General features: G+C 40.1%; 1 protein-coding gene across 1 annotated transcript in view; it reads left to right on the top strand.

Annotated features, from left to right (window-relative positions):
- IQGAP2 (IQ motif containing GTPase activating protein 2) overlaps positions 1 to 21,707 on the top strand; it is a 249,428-nt gene that overhangs the window by 137,030 nt on the left and 90,691 nt on the right. Inside the window, exons 6-11 of the mRNA XM_012721764.1 lie at positions 10,053 to 10,120; positions 10,415 to 10,528; positions 11,150 to 11,328; positions 13,140 to 13,227; positions 16,513 to 16,676; positions 19,616 to 19,776. Coding sequence (XP_012577218.1) covers positions 10,053 to 10,120; positions 10,415 to 10,528; positions 11,150 to 11,328; positions 13,140 to 13,227; positions 16,513 to 16,676; positions 19,616 to 19,776 — 774 coding nt within the window. The remainder of the gene's footprint in view (positions 1 to 10,052; positions 10,121 to 10,414; positions 10,529 to 11,149; positions 11,329 to 13,139; positions 13,228 to 16,512; positions 16,677 to 19,615; positions 19,777 to 21,707) is intronic.

The following is a 21,707-nucleotide window of genomic DNA, read 5'->3' as shown; positions in this document are numbered from 1 at the left end:
AAGCTGAAACTTCCAGGGATCTAATATGTTCATATACCTTCATCTATAATACAGTTTACAAGTATAGCTGAAATACAGCAAATGAACAACTCTAATGGTATTTATAATTTTGAGTCTTAAAATTACCAGTTTGTTCAACTCTTACCATAAATTAATAAAACTCAGTATAGAAATGGTTTCTTTTGCCCTTTTAGTCAGTAGAACTTTAAGAATAAAGGAGATACAGAATTACTTTGCATTCATCAAATAAAAATATTTCTGCTATTACTTAAACTTTGAAAATGCTGAAATTTTACTCATTCTCAGATAATTTTTTATCCTACTGGTGTATAAGAAATGGGATTTCTAGGTGTTAATATAGATGATCCTAAAAATCCAGTTAGTGACCATTTTCATGTGCATATAGGTAATGGCTGGGAGACTTCATGTCCAATTAAAATTAAAATTTCTTTTGGAACATCTGTCTTGTGTTTATATCACTAGAAGTCATTTTCCTGGCAAAGTCTTCTGCCTAGAGGTTTATATTAACTTCTTCCTGGCTTTCTTCCTCTCTGAAGAAGGTTTCTATAATAATTCATGGCAACGCTGGCCCACTGGACAAGAATTTTGATTATGTCATATAATTTGACTTCCCCCCAAATCTGTACTTACGAGGAAGTTGACAGCTTATTGAAATACAGCCCAAATGTGGGTGCCATTTGTATGATTTTTTTTTAATCCTAACATTTTAGAACAATTGAGGAAAAGTCCATGTCTGTGCCTACCTTCTTGTCTAGTGTTCTCATTATGCCAGCAGTTTTTCTAAAAGCCTTTCGTCCAAAAGTGCTTATGTTGAGGAATATTTTAAAACACATTGCCCAACATTCTTTGTCAACTATTTTCAGTGCACAGAATGATCACTTAGCACTTAGTTCTGTTTTTGTGACCTGCAAAACCAGCCACTCTCATTTAATGATATTATCATATCCATACATCACGGTGCTAATCTCCAAATCTGTATCATGCTGGTGTCTTGTATAAGCTTAAACACCTGGGGTGTTAATGTTAAGCAGCTTATAAAGCGATGATGTGGTAAATTCCTTTCTCATGATGTCACTATTCTGTTAAAGAAGTTATGTAGAATTGAGCTGAGATTTAACAAATGTTATATTTGTTACAGTTTTGACAATGGTTTGGATAGCTTGTAAACAGACAAAAAGGCAAACTTTTGTTTATTGTCATTTGTATGCAAATGTTGGTGTTTCTTTTTTCTAGCAGGGATTTGGTTATTTAGTTGTTCATCTTGGAAGTCCCTGTTACCATCACTCATCCCTGAACTTTGCCTGTTACCTGTCCAGCATGTCTTTCCCCAGATCTGACCTTAATTGGGACATTTTATCCTTTTTTTTTTTTTAAAGATTTATTTATTCATTTGTACAGAACTGGGGTACAGGCCAGAGATGCGGAGGGCGAGAGGCTTCACCAGAGACAGAGCGGGGTACAGAACAGGCAGATTGAGGAAGTACACTGCTGAGGGGAGCAGCGGGCGGGTCAGGAGAGGTCTGCCACACCATGTGGATCTCCTCCGGGGCAGGCGGGGATTGAACTCATGCGGAAGTGGCTTCAGATTCTCAGTGCTGTGCTTTAAACCCGCTGCGCCACCAGGGAAGGCCCTATCCTTATTTTTTTTTTAATATTTTTTATTAATACATATAAGAACTGGGGCATAGGCCAGAGGTGCAGCGGGGTGAGGTATTCACCAGCGGGAGGCTGGGAATTCACCAGAGACAGAGTAGGGAGCAGAACAGGTGGATAGACAGAAATACACTGCTGAGGGGAGTAGAGGGCAGGTCAGGAGAGGTCTGCTGTGCTATGTGGGTCAGCTCCTTACCCAGGGATCAAACTCGTGTTGCAGTGGCTGCCAATAGCTTCACAGTGCTGAGACTTAACCCCTTGGGCCAACAGAGAAGTCCCTAGGCATTTTATCTTTAAACGTTACTTAATAAACAGCATTCCTGGGATAATCTCTTCATTTTTTTCTCTGCTAGACTTATTGTAAGGCTGCCTTTTCATATGAAACTGAGAAGTCTCAAGTGTGCCTAAAGCTTTTACTATCACAAGATTTCCTGTTATGGTGTAGCGTGCAATCAGTTATGCAGATGAGGCTAATCTAATGTTCTGTTGGGCCAGACACAAGCTGGGTATCAGAGCCCTTTGATAAGCACAGCGAGCTTGCCCTTGCTGCATTGTTAGATGTGATGCTGGACATGAGTACACACATTTCAACCATGACACCCGGGCTTTGATAGAGCAACATTGCTGGTGTAGAGCTGCTGTTACCTGATAAGGACTCAGACAGTTCAGAGGCTCTGAATGTAACCTAGAGCCCAGAGGGACGGTGCTGCAGGTACCCAGGCACTACCACCTTCTTGCCCTACCTTATAGGCCTGGCTTGATCTGCGAATTTCCCTTTTGGTGCTTTCAACTTGTCTTTTGTCCCTTGTCTTCTCCGTTTGGGCTTAATAATAACTTCACTAAGATTTCCTGGCTCTTCCCTTTGCTTCCTGTTTGCATGTCACCCCCCCCCCCATACCCCCACCTGCCACCTGCCCCTCCCCTTTCCCCTGAGGCCTCCTGCTTGCTGCTCCTTTTGCCAGCTGGGCCTGGTGTCTCCTGCCCAGAATCTGGGAAGGCCAACACGGCAGCCCCAGAGGAAACCTCAAGGTGTACAATGATTCACCTCATGATGATGGCCTCATTCTTTCTTCAAAGAAATGTTTATTAGTTTGCTCATTTAAAATAATTTGCAATTATTTTAATATTTAAAAATTATTTTTCTTGAAAATACATCCTTTGTGGGGGAAAAGGAAATTCAGAAACAATATCAAATGAAGAAGTAAAAGTGCTTGTTAGCTGAATACCAAGTCAGCTGAATAAAAGTTAAACACTTTTGTGATTATTTTTGGTGTCTTGGACTTAAAATATAGGTGTGGCATATATTCTTTTTGTAGCTTCATTTGGAATGTCAAAGTCTATACAGTGACTCAGGAAGTCTTGCTAATGATTTTTTTTTCTAAGTAGAAGCCTTTTGCATAGAGAGACATGCTTTTTTGTGTGTTGTTTGTTGCTCAGTTTATTAAACTACTGTTAAATGTTATTTATAAAGTTGAATCCTTTTCAGAACTGATTTTCTGAACACTTCAAATACCTTAAAGCACAGGTGAAATACTTATTCCAAACCTAGCATACTTAAAAATCTGTGGTTAAAGATCCACCCTTTAATTTTCATGTGCTTATTATTTCTACACTAATTCTGACTCATCTTGGTCTATATTGTGTTTTGATGACTAGCCAGAGTTGACATGACCCTAATGGGTACCAGAAACAAAAGAATTAATATCCCTTTCAACCTGCAAAGGACAAAGATTTGGCTTCTGACCAATCACTTGTCAATTAGAACATGAGTGATTCTATTACCAGCGAGCAAGTTGAACTTTACTTGTTAAATAAATCAAACCTTTAGAATTTTTTAGCATATGTCTCTCAGTCTGGTTCCTGGTCCCACCCCTCATCCTATCACCCAGAAATTTATTTATTTCCATGTCTCCCTTAGCCAGTGTTACATAACCCATTGTCCTGTCATCATGATGCATTTGCCTGATCTGCTAGCATTATTAAAATTTTATGTATGCCTTTTGACTATTTTCTTGAAATTAGTTGGGCTTTCTGGAGGTTTCTCCCCCAGGAGGTGAAGGATGGTGATCTTTAGGCCAGGTGACTGATTTATCCTCTCTGATCATGTTTCTAGGTCCTCTCTCTGTTTGACTATTGAGTGGCTATCAGTACTGAACCCCTTCCCACTTGGTTGTGTTAATCACATGCTGCATTCCTCCATCCTTATTTTGGAATACTTCCATGATTTTCCAAGATGACTTGGCTTCCTTCTCTAAGCAAGGTCTTTATTCTTTCCTACAGTATATGTGTAGTATAAGTAACATAAAAATAAGTACCTAGTTGTACTCAACCAATGAAAAAATAAAGGATACCTGTATTTTAATAATATTTCACAGCTTGCTAAACTCAATACAAATAATCATATAGTTCCAGCTTTATTTCTCTTTGTATTACAACTTCCTTATTGTACTCTTGACATTGTTCTCTTTTGTTGATCATTTGGACTTCCTGACCTTGAACAGACTTAACCAAAATTAGTGTCTTTATGTCGGTGGACCAGATGGATTCAGTTTGGCCAGTGGGAGTGCGCTCTGGTCAGCAGCTTCTTTGACCTTGTAGAACTGTCCTTGACATTCTTTGAAATCCCCTTGCTTTGAGGTCACAATAGGACATTCCAGTCTTATCTTGATTATTCCTGCCCGACTATAACTATTCCTCAGGGAATCCTTTTAAAGTTACATATTCCTAATTATTTTTCTAGTCTGATAGGTTAGCACTCTGAAGTTTACTTTTCTTACTGTGCTTAAAGTTGGAGTACTAAGAGCCTACTACACTGATGACAACAACTGATGTCAGCCTCCCGCCATGGAAGAACACAGCCTGGCGGGGCTACCACTGTACAAGTCATGTTTTCGAATGCAGGGACAGTGCTGAAATAGCATCATCACGGTTTCTGTATGTGAAAATGACAGTGGCAGGTCCACTTGTGTCTGGTCAACTGTTCTGTGGCTCCTGCCTGATGTGTGAAGACAGTTTCCTCCCAGCTCTCTCACACAGTCAGGTGTCTGCCTCCCTTACCTGGGCCTTTGAACCATTTGCTCAGGCATTAATGTATAACTGCCCTTGTCTCATTATTCCATTCCCGTAGAAACTACTTCATAGTAAATGAGGTGATGCCTCAGACCCAGACTGATTGCACCTCTGAAAGAGGACAAAATATCATTTTTTTAAAGATTTATTTATTTATGCACACAGATCTGGGGTACAGGCCAGAGGTGGAGGGGCAGTGAGAGGATTCATCAGAGACAGAGTGGGGAACAGAAAAGGCCAACTGATGAAGTACACTGCTGAGAGGAGCAGCGGGGGGTCAGGAGGTCTGTCACACCATGTGGATCACCTCCCGGGTAGGATTGAACTCATGCTGACATGGCTTGCTTTAACCCTCTGTGCCACCAGGGAGCGCCAATATTGCATTTATGAATAAACTTCTAAAGTTCCTTCACCCAAAGGACAGATTGTAGTTCTTTGTCTTCAGTAGTCATTTCTACAGATATAGCAGTACTTGGGATTAAAGTGAGGAGGTCAGTTGCATTTTCCTTATCTTTACAATTACTCTTTGTTCATGATCCCACGTATAGAAACTTTTTGTCTCCTCTTCCTATCCCAAATCAGTGTGATGGCTTTGCCCTTTGGTCCAGCTAAAAGCTAAGTTCTCTGAGGCTGTGATGTATCTGAATCACCTCACAGAGCACATACATTGTACCATTGATTCCAGTGTGAAGTCTCTAGAGTTTGTATTTTTAACTTTTGATTGGTTTGAACTAATTAATTTCTCTGGGATAAGGCTCCCTGAAGATTTCTGTGGTGTTTTGACAGAAAAATGCAGTGTAGCTCACTGGATTTTGACATGATACTGGCAGTGATGTATGTGACTGCAGTGGGAAAATTATTTGGTGCAGTAGATAAAACCAGTTTGGAGTCAATGAGGGGAAGAAGTAAAAGATCCTTAGTTGAAAGTGGGAAAGCTACTATGTTAGGTTATTAATAAATGTTTCTATAGAAAGGGTGCCCTTATTTTGACAGGCTATAAAAGTTGCAATAAAAATAAATTATATGTCCATTATTGTTCAAAGCACTGTGTAGGTGAAATTTCATTGCATCCTTGTAACATACCCATGCAGCTGGCACTGTTTTTAACCCTGTTATACCTAAGACATTTTGAGATGCAGAGAGAGACTCTCCAAGGTCTGAGCCTACTAATCAGATTTGGGATTCAGACCCAGGTTATGTGACACCTATTACTGACTCAAGTGGCTATTGGCCTTAGACAGGTATAAGGATTAATTACCCTGTTCCTAAGAAAACCAAGAGATGAATGACATCAGTTCTGACCTTTAACATCAGCTTCTAAACTACGATATTGAAGATGTTGAAGAATCAGGAACTTCTGAACTGCAAGCACCTAGGGGAGTTGGTTTAGTCCATACTCTGCAGTTCACAGTTTCACAGACCCGGGAGGTCTGTGGCTTGCTCAAAGTCACACATCTAGAAATTGTCAGTCTTGGGACCAGCATCCGGACCTGCTAACTCCAGTCCTGTCATCGTCCCAGTCAGTCATGAGGCTTTGACTTAGAACTTTTTTTTTTTTTCTTAAAGATTTATTTATTTGTGTATACAGAACTGGGGTACAGGCCAGAAGCTCAGGGCCGGTAAGAGGCTTCATCAGAGACAGAGCGGGGAGCAGAACAGGCAGATCGGCAAAGTACACCGCTGAGGGGAGCAGCGGGCAGGCGGGAATCAAACCCATACAGAAGTGGCTTCAGATTCTCAGTGCTGTGCTTTAACCCGCTGAGCCACCAGGGAGGGCCTGACTTAGAACTTTTACCTCCCGTGTTATAGCATTAAATGAATGCATAAATCTGATGCCAGAAATGCTGAAATTCATTCTACTCCTGCCTTTAGGTTTGTTATTTCATTACTGTGCACCTTTTAATAGTACTTTCAGTGTATATACTGAAAACCATGAGGAAAAAATCATAATAGTATCTTTTTACTTTTTTATTGCTTCCTGATATTATTTTTACAAATAGGAGCACATGGCCAGTGAGGCCTTAGCTTCCCGGCCTCTCTCAGCATGCCACAGGTGTGCTGCAACTTCTGGAGTGGGGAAAGGCTGGTGTTGCTTCCCAAGGGCTTGCTTAGGCATGGGAAGCAATGATGACATTAATTCCACGACTCTTTTGGAATGCCCTCGGTCCTTTGTGTTGGTTGTTAAGCGCAAAAGGTGCTTAATAAGTTAAAAATTGAAGAGCTACAAAACACTGGTATTTTTTATATTACACAGCCTTTTTATTTTTTAAGATTAAAACTCTGGGTTTCTTATTGGCTTCAGATAATGGACTCATTTGAATTTAAATGCTTGGAAGGAGAGGGGGCTACTATTGCAGATTCTTTTCAGCATGGAAATACTGGATAAGTACAGCTTCCTAGTAAACTTTCGGTGTTAGGTAATCAGCTTGGAAATACCTCCCATACAGTAATTCCTCAGAAAACTGCCACCTTGTGAAAAGGAAACTTTTATTAAAAGTGAATAGTTTAACTTCAGCATCATATATAAGAGTTAAAATTTGAAACCAAATACAAAAACACTGTTTTCATAAAAGTGAGATTTGTATGTAGTCCATACAAGTTTAAGAAAATCTGTTTAAAATGAAATTTAGGAGTGAAGATTCATCCATCTGAAAGGTAAATTCTCAGCACCACCTAGTGGTAACTTTTAGTTAAATCAGAATGTTGCTTGTAATTGTCGTGTGTAATAGAGAAGTGAATGTTTAATTGGAAAGTCACTAAATTTCTTTCCTGCCACAGGGAAAACTAACACTTTTGTTTGATATGACTACTTTAGTTCAGATTTCCAACAAACCCTGTGCTTTGTGGCAGCCTAAAACCCTTTAGTTTAGAGGCGGCATGTTAGAGAAAACAATTTTTTAATAGTGTGTATTTCATAAATAGTCATTAAGTGTATGAATGACTAAGCAAAGGAGATAAGTGAAAATAGTTGCATCAAGGTCATTGATAGATCGCAACTCTCCTGCACTCTTTCCCAAGCTGATATGAAATTACTAACCTGGTAATTTTAAAATACCTTTCCAATAAAAAAATTCCATCCTGGCCCTCCCTGGTGGCACAGCAGGTTAAAGCACAGCACTAAGAAACTAAAGCTACTGCAGCATCAGTTCGATCCCCGCCTGCCCAGGAGGTGACCACATGGCGCGGCAGACTTCTCCTGGCCCGCCCACTGCTCCCCTCAGCAGTGTACTTCAATGATCTACCTGTTCTGCTCCCCACTCTGTCTCTGGTGAAGCCTCTCACCACCCCTGCACCTCTGGCCTGTACCCCAGTTCTGTATGCATAAATAAATAAATCTTTAAAAATTCCATCCACTGACCAAAAATTAAAACATCTCAGGATAGAAAGCAAACTGATGGAATTAGATTGACTGAAAAACAAGATGGGAGAAACCTGCAGGTCAGAAATCCCTGGGGGATGGCGAGGTGGGTGCAACAGAGCTCAGCTGGTGTGGGGCTTACACAGGCAAAAACAGGACAGCTTCTGGGCCCACATCATTTGGGCTGGACAAGATGAGCCTTGATGCCTCCCCAAAGCACCCCAAGTGAAGATGATGGGAGATAGCATGTCATATCTGAGACAGCTAATGATCCCCCCCAAAACACAGGGATCCTCACTCTTCGAAGATGGGACATTGGGCACTCCTGGCTTCAGTCCCACCCTCTCCCAAAGGCTGGCTCCTGTCAGGGGACCTGCATTCAACAACACACAAACAGCAAGTCTCAGACCCTGAGATGAGAGCCCCAAACAAGAGAACACCACATTTGAGGAAAACACACTGTGAAAGAGACATTGACCTAGACAAACAGAACTGGCACCCAAGAACAAAGTGGACATATTAAAGTATGTGCAACTGGTGATCTGTTCGATTTATTTAACAAATATCTATGGAACACTTAAGCTTATACATAAAACCAAAGATGAAACTGTTATTTTAACAAAGTGTATACACAAAAATGCATGTCTGTGTAAATAGGTTCACTGCAGCATTATTTGCTATAACGAAGAACTAAAGCCCATCTAAAAGCTCAGCATTTGGTTCAGTAATTATAGTACCATCACATTAGAGAACACAGTGTGAGCTTATGCAATAGATAATTACAGAAACAGCGTTAAGGGGATTGAAATGAAAGTTTTAGTGTTTAAAACTGTTCATTTTCTATGTAATTTTAAAGCCATGATCATGAATTTTTAATTTTTATCATGTATTTTCTAAGTGATTTTTTTAATAGAAGTGGTCAAAGAAAGTTGATCTCATTGCATGCTGCTTACATTGATTAATCATACATTTGAGTTTATGTTCATACCGCTAAAACTTGATATGAACACCTTCAATGAAATTTTTAAGTGTTTTTATAAGTTACTCAGATAACTGTACCAACATCTGAAGTGATCATTTTGAAAACTTCAGACCATTGAAATTATTATTTTCCTGTATATGTTATTGTGTAACCTCAACTTTACAAAGTTTCATAAATTATAGACCTATCAAAATTGATAAAGTGGATACAGATCTTTTAGTTCATCTATGAGATTAATCTTGGGAGCTGGGGGAGTTGTAAGTATGGAATAGAAATTATAGCGTAGTGGTTAAGTGAAAAGGGTGACATCACTACATATTTTCATTTTCTTTGGTAGACTAAGTTGGTAGAATTTAAGTCCCAGCCTTCAGATTCTTCTGTCAGGTTATGGGTAGCTAGTGGGTGCCATCATTTACTTCCTGTGGGATTTTAAATATATACAGAGAGAGATCTACTCCCACTCTCCATCAGGTAATATACCCTGTGGCCAATAACCTCATCCACTGATATATTGATTGTCTTGCCACTCTGTTGGTTCAAAACATGTAAAGCAAATGTTTCTCAAGCAGCCTAAGGTACTTGAAGGAATATTGAAAAGCAAAATATAAGTTGAGCTGTATTTTCAACAAAATAAGTGCCATGTAAGGAATATCCAGAGAAATATTTATTATACTTGTTAACTGCTGTTTTGCAATCATCTCTCATTCTCCCTACAAGTAGCTAGCAGTTGACCAGCTAGAAATGCTGTCTATCACAGGAGAGTGGTCTGTGGACTTAGACTGAGATCTCTGCGCTGGTCCCACCAGAGACTATTACCTGGGACACAGGCTCCTTGTTTGTAAAATGAATGGATTAGAGGATATAATCTCGTAGGTCTTTATCAATTGCAAAAGCCCTTAAGATTTATGAAATGTCTTATTCTTAACAGTTTTTATAATAAAGTTGTTGATAACTTTATGTTTCTTTCAGTTTATATCTTTTCAAGCTTGGAATTGCACCCCAGATCCAGGATTTGTTGGGCAAAGTAGATTTCACAGGTACTACTCTTTATAATTTTTAAAATGTAGCTACTAAGAAAATGTACCAATACTTTTTCAAAAAAAGTGTTGCTATTGATGCCTTTTTTTCTTCTATATTGATCAGAAGAGAAAGCTCCCTGTCTCTGTATTTGACCAGGTCTCCTACATGTTTATAAAATGGGAAACTGAGGCCAGTTTCTTCTAATTTCTAATTTCAAAATTAGCTCCTTGATGAGGACATTTCTCGCTATGAATATGCTAGCTTTGCCTTTGTCTCTGTGCCTTGCTTTAATTTTTGTTGTTCTTTTTCAGAGGAGGAAATCAGTAACATGAGAAAGGAACTGGAGAAATATGGAATACAGATGCCATCTTTCAGCAAAATCGGTGGTATTCTGGCTAATGAATTGTCCGTGGATGAAGCTGCCTGTAAGCCTGTTTAAAATCTGAACTTGGCACTGACATGAGACATACTAATACCTTATTTACTGATTTTAGTTATGAGAAAGGAATGTTTAGAATTCACTTTTGAACGCTGTAAGTTTTTATGATATGTGTTAGAGATGGTTAATTTGAGCTTCGGAACCTATCCAAGTAATTGGGTTTAGACTTTAGACATCCACTTGTGCAATGTGAATTCAGAGGTACCACAAATATTCTCCTTCTCCAAAATACTTCTCTATTTCTTAATGTCCTTCAATTTTAAGGTGTAAGGCTGAGTCTCTCCTTTAAATTACAACTGTATCTTGGGAAAAACACTGTGTTTTCAAAGTATCCATTCCACCCTTTGAATCCCCAGAGGTTGACACTATGCTTGGTGTATTTTTACCATTCACTGTAAGCTGAATATGTGAGTAGGGGGTTTACCAGGTGCTGAGACGGAACCTAGACCAGGTGGGTGGTTGTCAGGATGCTCTGTGCTGTATCTGAGGTCTCTTCGGCATGCTTGCTAGCAGCCGAACAAGAAACTAAAACTGCAGTGTTGATGCAACTGTCCATGCTGTCCATGTTGGCTTTTGCTGATAAAATGATTCCTTTTTCTCTTTTCAGTGCATGCTGCAGTTATAGCCATTAATGAAGCTGTTGAAAAGGGAATCGCAGAGCAGACCATTATAACACTAAGAAACCCAAATGCTGTTTTAAAATCTGTAGATGACCATCTTGCACAGGAGTATCAGAAAGAGCTCTGGGAAGCCAAAAAGAGAAAAGAGGAACATGCAAAACTGAAGGTACTTTATTAGATTCTGATTAATGAAAACAATAATAGAGATGGTGATGAAGCTCATGTTGTAAATATTGCTAGTATGGAAATAGCTGCAAAGGATCATCTCTAATTAGGCATCACCAGCAGTTTTTTATTCAGATTTCTTATAAGAAGTCGGTAATTCAGTGTGTTGAAGTTCAGAGGGGATGTTTGGATCCACCCTCGTATTTTCCAAACAGGTTCCCCTCTTCGGCAAGGCAGTGTGCTCCTGACACTGACCTCACACTTCCTGCCTTCCTGTCTGCTTAGTTACTGAAAACTCTGTCTACACTCAGACCTTTTGCTACTTAAGCTCTTGCCATTACTGGTTTCAACTCCATTTCCAAAAGTGGCCACTTTGTCTTACCTGTGGCTACCCCCCACATCCAGCACACCCTCCTAGGGCCTCTGCTCCCCTGGCTTGTGCACCCCTTTTCCAGCTGTGGGTCTCCTCTGCCTCTCTTAACATCTCTCCTTTGTCTTCCCTCTAAATTTGGGACACAGCAAGATCTGATGTTGACTCTCTCCTATCTGTTCTTCCTCATTTGAATTCATCTACTTGTTGAAGAAATCAGTGGTCAGCTCGACACCCTCATGCCTCCCCTACCCTCTAATGAGTATCCTCTATGGCCCAGGGCCTCACTCTTCTCCTTGTCAGAAAGTTACCACCTCCACCTGCCTTTCTCACCTGTGTGCCCCTTGCTGAGTTCCCTTAGAATAATTCGGCCCTCCCTGGTGGTGCAGCAGGTTAAAGCACAGCACTGAGAAGCTAAAGCCACTTCAGCATGAGTTCGATTCCCGCCTGCCCCAGAGGAGACCACATGGCATGGCAGACCTCTCCTGACCCGCCCGCTGCTCCCCTCAGCAGTGTACTTCATCTATCTGCCTATTCTGCTCCCTACTCTGTCTCTGGTGAAGCCTCTCACCACCCCTGCACCTCTGGCTTGTACCCCAGTTCTGTATGCATAAATAAATCTTAAAAAAAAAAAAAGAAGAAGAAGAAGAAGAATCCCCACCTTCCCCCATGTGCCATCCACGCCTCTTGTTACCAGGCTTCCAGCATCACTGCTGTCCCTACTCATGTCTCAGGATGCTCACAGCACCTCTCTCATGGGGCTCCCTGCTTCCTGTTGTTCTCCAAGCCAGCCCGGCTCCAAACTGAGGTTACAGAATCAGTCTCTAACGACAGATTGGGAGCCATCCCACTAGGGGACCCTCCTGGATTCCTACTACCTACTGAGTGAAGGGCATCCTTCTGACCTCCCCTTCTTTTTACCTGACCCCAGACACGCTCCATGCTGTCACCCAACATGACCACATTCCCACCTTTGTGAGAGGATCACTCTGCTGGAGCCTGTGCCTCCCACCCGACCTGTAACATTCTTCTTCCACCCCTCTTCCATTATTGTCTTAAACTTATTATCATTTTAAAATTTTCTTCCCCGTTGGGTATTAACTTCTATATAGTCTGTTTGGTTCTGATATGTATGCTCCTTTTTTGATTTTACTAGATAGAGTCAAATAACTAAGTATTGAACTGTTTTTGATCTGCAAAAAATATGGCCCTATCAATCAAGCATTCAGCCTAATCCTCTCAGCGGTACACAATAGGCCTTTTCAGAGAGTCCCAGGGTCTCTTCCTCTTTGCCACCCTGTGAGTGCCTGTCACCCTATGCCCTGATGAATGCTACCATGAATTCAAAGTGATGCTTGGTGTTTTTTCACTCTTCTGTTTTTGAATATTGAGGCTTGGAAACATTTTACTTAAAAGGAATTGTTGAAAACTTTGTTTTACAGAATAACTGTATTTCAGAAGAAGAAAGAGATGCCTATGAAGAACTGCTGACACAAACAGAGATCCAAGAAAATATCAGTGCAGTTAACAGTAAGTAGTGGGTCAGATGAAGGAAAGGGCGTCTCCGTAAGATACACATTCTTCTGGTTAGGATCCTTGACAAATTCTCAACGTGTCAGCTGTGATGAAAACATCCACTGTGTGTCAGTGTTCTTCCTTATGGTGCATCATCTGACTGCAAGGAGCTTTTTGGTGATCTTGCCTCTAGTCAGTTCCGAATATCTCAGAGTATGTTCCTATTCATCAAAGTCATGACACATTCTTTAAGCCTGTGCCTTACTGGGCTAGTATTGAAATTATTTAGTAAAAGAATATAACTTTAAGACTGTTCCTTATTCATGGTCATGCAATGATGTGTTCTTGGTACTGTGAAAAACTACATGGACAGCTTTGCTCTTTATTAATGCCTGGTCATTAGCCTGTAGTTTTGCAGGAATTGATCTTTTAAGGCTTGTGTAGCTCTAGTGGACATGGATGAGACTGAAAAGGCCAATAGATTGACAGGGTTGCAGGTTTGAATTCATGTGCCCGAATCTCCATGGAGTTTGCACCATTCATTTCCTCTTGATACCAGTTCAGTGTGTGTCTATAAAGGATAGAAACTTGGGTAATTAGAACAGCATATGTAAGTGTAGATAGATTAATCCCCTTAGTCTATTTTTCCCCTTATCTACTAAAGTTTACTTTTATTTGAGGCAGTAAGGAATTCTATCTGATACTCATTCCTCTAGATCAGTACACACACACACACACACACACACACACACACACACACACTGCCAAGAACTCTTGGGTAACTTTTCCTTCAAGAGAACACCTTAACATTTTAGTTAGTGTGTTCTTGTTCTTTTGTTCTTACTAAATTTTAGCATGTTGTTCATGATACATGAAGCACAATCTAAATTTTCTGTTTTATTTGAAAACTAAGAATTTCATTACACCTCAAAGAAAACCTTTAGTTTTGAAATGTTTATAACCACAGATTTCTTTTTCATGTTAAATAAATGCTTTATATAAGTATTTGAGTATTATACTCAGTGACCTAATTTTCCTGTCCCAAATTTGATGACAAATTGTAATTTTCCCCCATTTTAAAATGAAATGGATGAGGTGATTTGTACTAATTCATAGCTAGCTGAAATTGTGAAGGTGCAATGTTGGATGGCTGTAAATATGGATTCCATGATTATTCTGAAGCTTATCTCTCCCCACTTGAAAATTTATAATCTAGTAGAACTAGAACTGGTCTTGAAAAAAAAAAAACACCTCTAAAGCCTGCTTGTTAATGATATATGAGACAGTTGTATACTTAGACTATATAAGTATAGCTACTGGATAAGCTTTTCCCTGACCATATAGGTTGTTACAGTAAAATGTTAAGCTACACATTCATAGCAGTCTGAGTAATGACATAAAAGACAGCCTAAATAGTAATGACAGTGGGTCTGTTGTCAGAGTCTTCTGCTTTGTTGGAATTTCAGTCATTTAACTTTAATGGGGTTTGACACCTGTGTTCCATTCAATATATGATATACCTATAAAAATCAGAACTGGAAATTTTGTTAAATGTTAGTGTCAAGAATAGCTGACCTTACTTTATTTTTTCTTTCAGTGGATCATTAAGAGTGGTTTTAATGATACAGTTTTCTGATAACATTTACCATGTTGCTATACAGACTAATTTAATAGAGTTTTCAAGGTGAAAGAAAATCCTATCCAAAATAATCAGACACACCTAAAAGACCTTGGAACTTTAAAAGAATAGCAAACACCATACACAACCACCTACCTTCCTTTCTGGAATTCTTCCATTTGTCATATTAATTCTAAGAATAGAAAAAGGTGTTTGGGTTCTTAGGGTACTGTAGAAGAGGTGTAAGTTTTCTGGGGGTGTGATACGAAAGATTGCATTGACAGTAAGTATTCCTTGTATTGTATGACGTCTCTTAGTGGAAAAGTTATTGAAGGTAGCTCCCTGTAAATAAGTATAGAAGGGCCCTCCCTGGTGGTGCAGCGGGTTAAAGCACAGCACTGAGAATCTAACGCCGCTTCCACATGAGTTTGATTCCCGCCTGCCCCGGAGGTGACCACATGGTGTGGCAAACCTCTCCTGACCCACCCGCTGCTTCCCACAGCAGTGTGCTTCGTTGGTCTGCCTGTTCTGCTCCCCGCTCTGTCCCTGGTGAATCCTCTCACCCTCCACATCTCTGGCCTGTACCCCAGTTCTGTATGCACAAATAAATAAATCTTTAAAAAAAAATAAGTATAGAAGATAGTCAGCCCTAGAATAATCTTAGCTGAAATCTAGTCATGTGTTAGAACAGAGTATCTCTTGAAAAGCTCTAGAAAACTATAGGTCTCCATTATTTCTGCTCTCCAGAAGCTGCCTTTTCAGGGCAAAACCCTGCTGATTCTACCTCATTTGTTATTGCCTGGTGGCAGAGTTCATCAGTCATTCTTCCATTTGGTTAGCAATTCCATTTCTTCCTTTAAATATCCACTGTCCCAGCACCCTTAATTTGGTCACTAAAATCCAGGGCTTTATAATGGCACCATTGCTACTGGTGGAGAGGTCACAGACTCAGAGGCTGGATAAAATAATGGTTTGAATGCACTTTGTAAACAAAGGCATTCCTGTAGTCAGGGTTTTGTTGTTGTCTTTAAATAATATTAGCCTAGACGAGTCATAGGAATTTTGACTACAATGTATTTTTTCACATATATGAAGTTATTTTTCCTGAAGCATAACATTTCATTTCATAGAATAGAAGCAACTTCAGCATCACCATCCAGCAGCAGTGTGTCCACCCCTGTGGGTCTCCAGTGCTGATTCGGGGTGGGGGGGGGGAGGGTGCTGCAGCAGCAGACACAATTGGCTGCTCCCCCTTGGGGAGGCAACCCGAGCACATGAGCATTTAAAGAGTGATGCCTACAGATCAGTGTGGCTCAGAGTTAAATGCCGTGGGGACTCCCATGGCATGTGAAGTCCTCAGAGACCATAGCAATGTGTAGGGTATTTGGAAGAGGTGGGACCAGGCTGGTCCTGTAAAGAAGGATTTCGTAGGGAAGTGAGGCCAGCCTGGAATGATTTACCTCACCGTGAGGTTCTTTTAGGGACCAAGTCCAAGAGTTGGGCTGACTTTTAATTACTGAGCTTTCATATGTCCAAGCCTTTGTCTACCCTGCAGTGCAACTTTTCAGAATTAATGGGAAGTGACTACCTGCATTCTAATTCTTGGCGAGATGGGCTGGTTGGGTCAGGAAGCAGTGTTTGGAAAACAGACAGACTGACAGAATGTGAACCCCCCACCCCAGGGCTGGCTGCGGTGGACCACATCAACGCTGTCCTTCAGGAAGGGGACCCCGAGGGCACACTGCTTGCGCTGAGCAAACCCGAGGCTCAGCTGCCGGTGGTGTATCCCTTTGCTGCCACCATGTATCACCATGAACTTGCCAACCTTCAGAAACAGAACGCCATGGTAAGTCAGAGATGCTAATACTGAGTCCAACAAATGAGCAAGCCTGTCCAAGACGGATGAAGGGGTGTGGCATCTTTAACTTGTACTGATCTCTGGTCTCTGTGAAATCACCATGCCAGTTCTGTGGCCACCATCTTCTTTTAACTTCTGCTTCTCACCTACATAAAGAATCTAAGAGCCTAGTTAAAGAGATGCTGATAGGACTTTACACAAATGTATGTTATAAACAGGTTATTCTTATTCTCTGTGATTTTTTTTTCAAGAACTTTGGGTAATTTTTTAAGTATGCTACAATAGGTTTAAAATAGGTAATGTTTTTGCTATGGAAAAATAAGCTCTGAATCTGCATTTCTAGAAATCTACAACTAAAAACATCATTGTGGCTTTGACTTTTGTAAATTGATGCTCCTCAATATACTAATTGCATTAAGCAGTAATATTCATATAAGGTGATTAAATTGCAGTATGGTAACTAAGTTACAGTAATTAGGAGACTTATACTAGTGCAGGATTAAGCCAAACAATGGAACAGAAAGAAAAATACTGGACACAGAGCCAAGAATGTAATAGACGAGGGAGCTAGTGTTTCAGAAAGCTTCAGGAAGGAATGAAATCCTTATTTTACTATTTGGTATAGAAAACAAGGCTTCTCTACACATATCAGAAAATGTCCATTTAAATATTAAGCAGAAAAATATTTAAAAATTAACAGTCGGAGGAATCTTAATTCCTTAGGCATTAGATCTTAAAAATCAAAAGCAGGCCCTCCCTAGTGGCACAGTGGGTTAAAGCACAGCACTAAGAAGCTAAAGCCACTTCCGCATGAGTTCAATCCCCGCCTGCCCCGGAGGTGACCACATGGGGTGGCAGACCTCTCCTGACCCGCCTGCTGCTCCCCTCAGTAGTATACGTTATCAATATGCCTGTTCTGTTCCCCGCTCTGTCTCTGGTGAATCCTCTCACCACCCCTGCATCTGGCCTGTACCCCAGTTCTGTATGCACAAATAAAATAAATCTTAAAAAAAAATCAGAAGCTGTACTGGTCCACCAATAAAAAAAAGGGGGGGGGGAGACAGGAAAAGGCCAAAAATGTGAGCAGGCATATCACAAAAAAAGGAATACAAAAATGACCAAAAATAAATAAATACATGTAAATTAAAATGAAATACAGTTATTTGTAGAGGTCAGGTTGGTAAAGAGTTGAAAAATTTAACCTTGTGGGGGTAAGAATTTGGGGCAGCAAGCTTCTCCCACAGAGCTAATGGACGTGCAAATGATGAGACCTTTCTGGAGCGCGATCTTACTCATGCTTTTAGGACACAAGCTAACAAATGTGAGTCCAGAAGTTTTGGCCTCAAGGATGATTCAAAGAATTGTCTACAATATTGAGAAACAGGAAACAAACCACATGTTTAACAACAGATTGCTTAGTTCATGGTAATTCCACATGTCCAAAATAATATGTCACCAGCAAAATGACAGTGTAAAGAGTAAATATCAGAAAATATGTGCACACTAAGAGTGGGAAAATTGAGTTTGAGATGTAGAGTAGAGCATTATCTTGCTTTTGGGGAATAAGGATGGGGGAGTCTGTGTTTAAAAAAAAAAAAATTCTGTAAATATGTGCATGAATTAAAAATGAAAGGATATGCACTAAAGGGCCAGGTGTTAGGATTTATTATCTTAGTCTTGTTTCTCAAGACTTTGTAAATTTGATAAATATAAATATACTGGTTTTGGTTAACAACAACAAAAAAGATTATTTTCTTAGACTGTACTAGCTTTTCTCATGAATATCTTCCTACTTCTCTAGCTTTGAAACCCAAGACTATTTCCTCTTGTACAGTACTCTCCCCAAAGGCCTAGAGGAGATGAATTTCAAATTATTCCATTCTTCTCTTTACAATATAATACCTTTCTTATATGTTAAACTTGGAGTTAATGGAATATATTTAGGAAAAAATCACTTGCTCTCTATCAGAAACCCCCATTAGCTTTGGAAAGTAAAATTATTCTTTGTTACTATGCAATCTGTTGGCTGTAAGATTTCTACAGTGATCCAAAAACGCTATAATGATACATTTTAGCTGTGAATATTATGGTATATAAATTAAATAAATATGTCCTAATGGAAAGATATATATCAGTTTTGGGTATTTTTTTGGAATTAGTTTTCATGCTCCCTTTATGTTCCTTCAGTATAATTAAAGAAATATCCTTTTTTGAATTGGATCAGTTCAATGTAAAATGGTTAAATGAAAGAGAGCATTTAAAGGAAAGTAATCTGAAGCCTAAGATGTGTTTTTTTTTTTTTTAAAAGCCAAATCCAGATTTATAAATCAAGTAAGTCTGGAGATCCTTACTTTACCAAAAGATTTAATGCACATTTCTGTAAATATCTAGGCCTTATAGTACATTTCAAACTCTCTACTGAGTTATAAAACAAATATGACTTAGGTGAATGCTTTCGGAATCAGAATCAATATTCTCGGTTTAAAGATGTTTTCTAGCACTGTAACTTTTAGGTGAAATTCTCCCCCTTTCCTTTAATTCAAACTGAAAATCATTAGCCATGGAAAAGTCTTATCCACACACTGTTGGAAGCTGCAACATTGCCTAATACTTGGCTTAATTATTTGAGAAGGGTGAGACTGTAAAGAGCCATTATATCCGGACATAGGAGTCAGCTATAACAATGAAGATGCTTATGAATCAAAGTTAATAGTATAATTAGCTCTGTTCCCACATGACCAGCTAAGGAAAACCTAGGAGCTTTTTACCTGTTCTTTAAAACCAAAGAAAATAAATAGCTATTTAACCCTCCTTCTCCTAGATTCTCAAAAAATTTGACTTTAAATTTTTTGTATTGTGACCCCTGAGCCCATCACATACAGGAGGTATGTGGTTTGGGGAACTTATTGCTATACACTTCCCAACAGAACTACCTGGCTCACGAGGAGCTCACGATTGCCGTGGAGATGTTATCTGCCGTTGCCTTACTAAACCAGGCCCTGGAAAGCAATGATCTCGTGTCTGTGCAAAATCGACTCCGAAGTCCAGCAATAGGCTTCAACAATCTGGACGAGACATATGTGGAACGGTAAGGGACATTTTCCAAACTTTACTCCAATGGAGAAATGTGTATTTGGCAGATATCACCAATTAATGACTTGTCCCTTACTGAAGAAGGCCATGTGTGGGGTTCATTTTCCAGAACTGTAAGAGTCCTCCTAATTTAGAGTCATTCATTAAATAGTAGGCCCTTTTAGGGGCAACAAAAAGCACCTTAAAAAGACTGTGGCGGGCCCTCTCTGGTGGTGCAGTGGGTTAAAGCACTGCACTAAGAAGCTTAAGCCACTTCCACATGAGTTCGATTCCCACCTGCCCCAGAGGTGATCCACATGGCGTGGCAAACCTCTCCTGGCCTGTCCGCTGCTCCCCTCAGCAGTGTATTTCGTCGATCTGCCTGTTCTGCTCCACTCTCTGTCTCTGGTGAATCCTCTCACCCTCTGCATTCTCTGGCCTGTACCCCAGCTCTATATGAATAAATAAATAAATCTTAAATAAAAAAAAAGATTTATAAAAAAAAAAAGACTGTGGCAATTACTGATCGACTTTGTCACTAGCAAAGATTAGTTGATAAGGTAAACATGAAGTAACTGTTAAAAACATGCCTTCCCTTGGGCTTCTTTTGGAGATGACAGAAAACTGAAGTGTTGAAGTAACTTTATTATTCATCCAATATAGTTTTTTTTGGGGGGGTCCCAAGTTCTATCATTATTATTAAACCAAATCCTGAAATTACAGTGGTTCATGGCAATGGATGTAACAACTCTAGTAGCTTTCATTTCATGTTCCTCAAAGATGCTGCTAGAGCATTCTGATGGTATTATAAAGTGTGATGGCAGATCTAGGAATAAAATTAAGTGGCCAGAATAAGGAGCCACGTTAGAGATTTTTATAAGCCAAACATCAAGTTGGGAGCAGTGATTTTCTATCCTGGTTGCTTGTGACCACTAGAGGGAGGCCTCTCTGCATAGATCTTCAGATCTCAGCTGAATGTTTTTCAGGTCCTTATTCCCAAAGTGTTTGAATGAGTAAATTGGGTAATTCACTTGAGTCGTGTATTTGTACAGTAAAAATAAAAAGATCTGGCCCTCCCTGGTGGCGCAACGGATTAGGAAGCAGCACTGCAGGCTAGCCACAGCCGCCTAAGTGTGAGTTCAATCCCCAGCCCCCAGGTGAACCACAATGGTGCGGCAGACCTCTCCTGACCCCCCGCTGCTCCCTCAGCACTGTACTTCATCAATCTGCCTTTTCTGCTCCCCACTCCGTCTTTGGTCACCACCCCTGCACCTCTAGCCTGTACCCCGGTTCTATATGTATAAATAAGTAAATAGTTTAAAATAAATAAAAATTTTAAAAGATCTCTCATTTAAAAAAAAAAAAAGTTTTTGACCATAGAGATAGTGGCTAGGACAGTGGATTTTCCTTGATTTTTGTGTTCTTACAGAAATGGGTATTCTTATTCCATTTAAATTTTCCCACCTGTATCACACATCTCCTCAGCATATTTCTCCAAGGTCATTTATTTCAACTAATGGCACCAAGCTCTTCTCCAGACTTAGAGATATTAGGTCCAACTGGAGCTGTCTGTCCTCTATCAGACACCTTGTTCTGTTCATCCTCTTGCTGTCAGCTGCCAGTCTGTGTGCATTATACTTCTCCAGAATGTTTGTTTTTCCCAGCATCTGCCTTATTTAGACTCTACTTCTCAATGCTGCTTCTGTAATAGCCTCCCTATTGGTCTTCCTGTGCCTTTCCTGTCCTCGTTCATTTTTTTTTCTAATTCTCAAAAGATTTATTTATTTATGCATACAGAACTGGGGTACAGGCCAGAGGTGCAGGAGCCGTGAGAGGATACACCAGAGACAGAGTGGGGAGCAGAACAGGCAGAGTGATGAAGCGCATTGCTGAGGGGAGTGAGACAGAAGTGGTCTTCCGCGCCATGTGGGTCACTTCCGGGGCGGG

The sequence above is a fragment of the Condylura cristata genome, unplaced genomic scaffold (assembly GCF_000260355.1).
Source record: "Condylura cristata isolate star-nosed mole 26May11 unplaced genomic scaffold, ConCri1.0 scaffold00007, whole genome shotgun sequence".
In the NCBI taxonomy this organism is placed as follows: domain Eukaryota; kingdom Metazoa; phylum Chordata; class Mammalia; order Eulipotyphla; family Talpidae; genus Condylura; species Condylura cristata.
Note: the sequence above shows the minus strand (reverse complement) of the source record. Positions and strands in the feature narration are given on the sequence as shown.